Consider the following 4,981-nt stretch of genomic DNA (forward strand, 5'->3'; position numbering starts at 1 on the left):
CCAGTGAAAAGCGACGGCCAGCGTTGCTGCCAGGGCGTGGCCACTGTCAGAATGGTGGCACCCACGTTGTCCGTGATGGAGAAACCCAGAGCGCAGAACAAGTCAAACCCCAAGAGGTTGGCGCCTTGGCGTGAAACTTGAAAGGTGAATGCTGGGAGGGCCCTGGAGCCGTAGCGAACAGCAAAGGTGGCGGTGCCTACCATGCCGATCTTTGCATGTCCATAGCCGTACAGCTCCTCTGCGTCCGCCCTGATTGTCTGTCGAGGAAAAAGCCGCCGGACAGTGGACTCGTTGAGTAGGGACCTGGAGGCCGCAGTGTCCAGAAGCAGTGGCAGGCAAACGCCGTCCAGTTCCACCGTACACCATGTGAATGGTTTGGCGCTGGAACCCACAGAGTGGATGGTGGTTGGGCTAGGTGGGCGGAACGAGCGGGTCCGGGGACTTGCAGAGGCCGGTGCTGTCAGAGCGGCCACACTCTGGAAAGTATTCATCTTACCGCAAGCGCTGGCACCGCTGCCCCATGGCCGGGGCATGCCTGGCGCACATGAGCGGGTTAGAAAGAGTCCAACAGTTCTCCACATGGGCCGGCGTCCTGTAGCGCCCTGATGGTCCCGCGACGTTTACCTCAAGGTCGGAGTAGGGTGAGCCGACGGGGCCACTGTTTGTGCTAAGGAGGTGGCGTGCGGCGGGGCGGGTCCGGTGCCGCTAGCCGTGATGCTAACTGAGCAGCTGACTCAAGCTGAAAGGCTAATTCCACCGCCTTTGACAATGGCAGGTCGTCCGGCGCCAATGAACAGTTTCTCACGTAGCTTAGGATCAACTGTATGCTCTGCTAGCTGGTCTCGGATCATTTCGTCTTCTAAAGCGTCGAACTTACAGAGGCTGGCCAGACACCGGAGGTCGCGACGTACTGGTGGACCGACTCGGCCGGCCGCTGTCGGCGTTGGCGGAAGATAATTCGCCGGACCATGACGTCTGGCGGGCGGCGAAATGTCAGCCAGTAGGTGATGCAGTCCGCGTATTTCGGCGCGGGGTCCGAGAGTCTGGAAGATGCGCTGACCCTCGTTGCCCAGGCTGTGGATTAGTATGGGCTCTCCCCCTCGCGTCGGCAAGCGCTGGCTAGCCCGGTAGCTGCTACGAAGCGTCTCGAACGACTCATGCCAGCGGGACCACGGAATGGTGGTTCACCGGGCAGAGCGAGACGGAGGCAGAGGTGAGAAGTTGAAGCTCCATCTTCGTCGCCAATGTTACGTTGAAGAACGCGCGGACCACGACTGTGAGCTGACTTAACCTTTATTATCATCAGCCGCCATTTTACACCTGAACAAGTCTCTCTCTTCTTTACGGCTGACGTAACACTGACGTCACGCTGTCGTGACTCTCTACAAACTGGCATGCAGCCGTATGCTACAATATGATTGAAACTGCTTGGGTTATTATTATTTTAATACCGAACGAATTGCATTTTGGTGGCCGCAACATGCTCGAAAACTCATGAAAATTTAAGTATTCTTTTGATTCCGTACATGGGTGTCTATAGCCTATAGCTTAACCACGCCCCCGAGAATCAGCCTCCAAGACACGTACAACCGTCATATATGAAAATTGGTATGCACGTGTATCATGGTGAGACAAGCAAAAAAGCCTCTTGGACTCATACCCAAAATTAAATAAAATAAAATTCAATTCAATTTTATTTGTATAGCGCCAATCCATAACAGAAGTTATCTCTGGACACTTAAAATAGAGCAGGTCTAGACCGTACTCCTTCTAAAATTATTTACAGAGACCCAACAGTTCTCACCTTGCTCATGGCGACAGCGGCAAGGAAAAACACAACAGGAAGTCGGCCATTTTGAATTCCATGGTCATTTTCTGTGATCGTTTACGTTGTATTTGAACGAAACTTCTAACTTCAATGGTTACATGGTTCAATCTCAATGAAACTTTAAGTTTCATTAGAGTCTTGCCCTGAACAGATCTACATGCCAGTATTCAGTCATAGTCCTAGTGCCCCCTACTGGAAACAGGAAATAACACTTCTTCAGAGGGTATGGGGTGCTTGTGTATCATTTCTACTAAAGGGCCAAAATCCCGGCCTGCTTATTCTCTGTTCAGAGGAATTATTGATTGATCTAAATGTGATCCAGTCATTTTGATTCACGGACAAGGTTTTAAGAGTATGTAGTATGTAGTAAAATGAGAAGACCAGACCAGACCAAAAGTGGGCCTCGAAAAACTTAATTTAATATAACTGTTGGTTAACATTGGTTACTAACCCACTGGAGCAGTTACATGAACACATGTTCTTTCTCTGTGGCATCTGGCGGATTAGCACTGGCACCATCTATGCCCACCCCTAAAGTTAGAGATGGGGGGGCAATGTCCTGCAATTTACATAACTTAGTCTGAAGACTACTTTGTCACTTGATCATCCAAATTTGTGATATTTTTTGTCTCTATGCACATTACTCCTTAATGGATGTTCAGCAGTGCAGGTCAGATCTTTGCATGGGTGTAATGTAATTAAACTATGCTATATGGTACGTTTTTGTAGTATGTTATAACATATAACTATACAAACAAAAATGAAAGGCTGGTGAAATAAAGGTAATGCCCATACCTGTGTGTATGCAGTGTTGGTGCCGTCTGTGGCCTGCACCGTCAGGTTGTAGAAGGAGCACTGTTCAGCATCCAGAGGCCTGGCAATGATGATGGTGCCCACAGCCTTCTCTATGTCAAACACACTGTCACTGTTGCCACCTGCTCAACAGGAGGACAGTCAGACAGGAGAAGGAAGGTGCACACAGAGTCAATATTACAGACTTACACACCAGGTATGATGAATATGTAAATACACAAATCAGACAGTTTTATTTATGGACCAATGGTTTTCAGTCATGTGCAACCATGTGCAGACATGTCCTGACATTTACTGTTTTGCATGCAACCTGTGTGTTCTCAGTCAGAGGACTGAGTGGCTACAGTAATCAGACAGACTTAACAGCATATGACTGGAGACCACTGCTGCACCACACAATATCAGCACCACACACTCTCGCAAACCAACAGTCAAAAGCACAAAACCACAGCTACACAATGAAGCCTGAGCATGCCATGCAAACAGCAACAACAACACATACCCTGTGTGTGTGCGTGTGCTCCTATTACTGTCTGCACTGTACATGATACAAATAGATTTATCTATGACATATGGCACGTACAGGTTCAACATATGTGGATGGCATTCATTACAGCATTCATTACTGCTCTACAGGCCAAAGGATCCTCCCAGCCCACTGATGATATTGTGAAGGGAAAACCAGTGTTGGATAGGCAATCTAGTGACAACCAATCATGCTGAATTCAAAAAGGTACATTTAATGGGGCAGCTGTGGCTCAGAGGTAGAGCAGGTCGTCCGCTAATCGGAAGGTTGTTGGTTTGATCCCCTGCTCCTCCCACCACATGTCGAAGTCCTTGAACAAAATACTAACCAACTGGAGCACTTGAGCAAGATACTGAACCCCGAATTTCACGGTGTGTGAATATGTTGTTGTGTTAATGAGTTAGTTTCTGTTCGATGGGCTTTGAATGTGTGTGAAAGGGCAAATGTGGCATGTAGTGTAAAAGCACTTTGAGTGGTCAGAAGGCTAGAAAGACGCTATACAAGTACAGGTCCATTTACCAATGGTCAAAATGGCACCTGAGTAGCATCCGTGTGAAGCTCTGTTGGAAATGTATTATCTGTATTTTCTCCTACCAAAACTATGGAGGTATGGCTGTTCTGTAGGTGGAGCTGTGATGGTTACTACCATGCAAACATCCAGCCCTAATTCACATCTGAATTATTAAATTAAATTAAATTTAAAAGCTTAATTTAGTCTGAGCTCGACTAGGTGTATGTTTTAACGAAAAATAATCTTTCACTGTCTGATGTCGACATGCGTGAGTGGATGTCTGTTTTGGTGTGTGTGTGTGTAGTCTCAGAGGAGTCTGTCTAATAAATCTATTTTGAAAAGTGCACAACCCAGCTTCCTCTCAGTTCAGTCATATTTTGGCTTATCTCTTTAATAACAGCAGTCTGTATCTGTGATAATAATAATAATAATAATAATAATAATAATAGGTTTGCATGCTTCAGTGTTCAAAAAACACATTCTTTTTATTTTTATACTGGCCATTGCTGCAGCACTTCTATTTACTCTCTGTCTGACACACATTTTCTCCAAGGCTACTGAGCTCCTAAGCCTGAGCAGGCCTGAGTGGGACTGGACTGTCACCTAGCCCAGTGGTTTCCAACCTACATTTTTTCTATCAATGAGTTAACTGACGACCCCTGACAATGTGACATATATTATGTATATTTCATATTACATTCAATACATAACAATAACAATACAGAACAACTAATAAACTATACAATAAACCCAAATAGTGATTGCAATAACTGCAGGAAGTTTGTGTACTTCTTGTAGACTTTTGAGCAGAAGCAGATTATTTCCTGTGAATATAACATCAGACGTGAGTTTTTCTGTTATTGATTTTTAAATGCAGATATAAAACCTACAGCTTTTTAATTTTTCTTATACCCCTCAAATTCAAGGAGGCCTTATGACCACCTGTGAAGCTTTGGTGACCCCTAGTGTTGGTCCTGACCTTAGGTTGGGAACCAGTAACCTAGCCTACAAGCCTGTTACAATGTGATGTAATATGGTAACAGATGAAAAGGTTGAACACAAACCATATTAAAATGCATTATCCCTCAATTTTATCGTAGCCCATGTCTTAGATAGAAGGGATGCACAACACTAGTACACCGTAAAAAAAATCTTATAAATAATAATTAAGCAAACTTAATTTTCCAAAATGCAAAGAAATATAAAATAGGGCTCACGTTGCTGTTTACTGTATTCATGGCAATATGGACAAGGGACAAGGTAAGTTTTATCAGTCTGTTTTCTGGGAATAATTTACACAAGC

General features: G+C 45.2%; 1 protein-coding gene across 1 annotated transcript in view; it reads right to left on the bottom strand.

Annotated features, from left to right (window-relative positions):
* Positions 1–734: 734 nt before the first annotated feature.
* LOC118341920 (protocadherin Fat 3-like) overlaps positions 735–4,981 on the bottom strand; it is a 14,374-nt gene continuing 10,127 nt past the window's right edge. Inside the window, exons 9-10 of the mRNA XM_035680338.1 lie at positions 2,624–2,763; positions 735–1,154 (exon numbers count right to left, since the gene is read on the bottom strand). Of these exons, the coding sequence (XP_035536231.1) occupies positions 735–1,154; positions 2,624–2,763 (560 nt within the window). The remainder of the gene's footprint in view (positions 1,155–2,623; positions 2,764–4,981) is intronic.

The sequence above is a fragment of the Morone saxatilis genome, unplaced genomic scaffold (genome assembly GCF_004916995.1).
Source record: "Morone saxatilis isolate NCDOM2014 unplaced genomic scaffold, NCSU_SB_2.0 Contig8, whole genome shotgun sequence".
Classification (NCBI taxonomy): Eukaryota; Metazoa; Chordata; class Actinopteri; family Moronidae; genus Morone; species Morone saxatilis.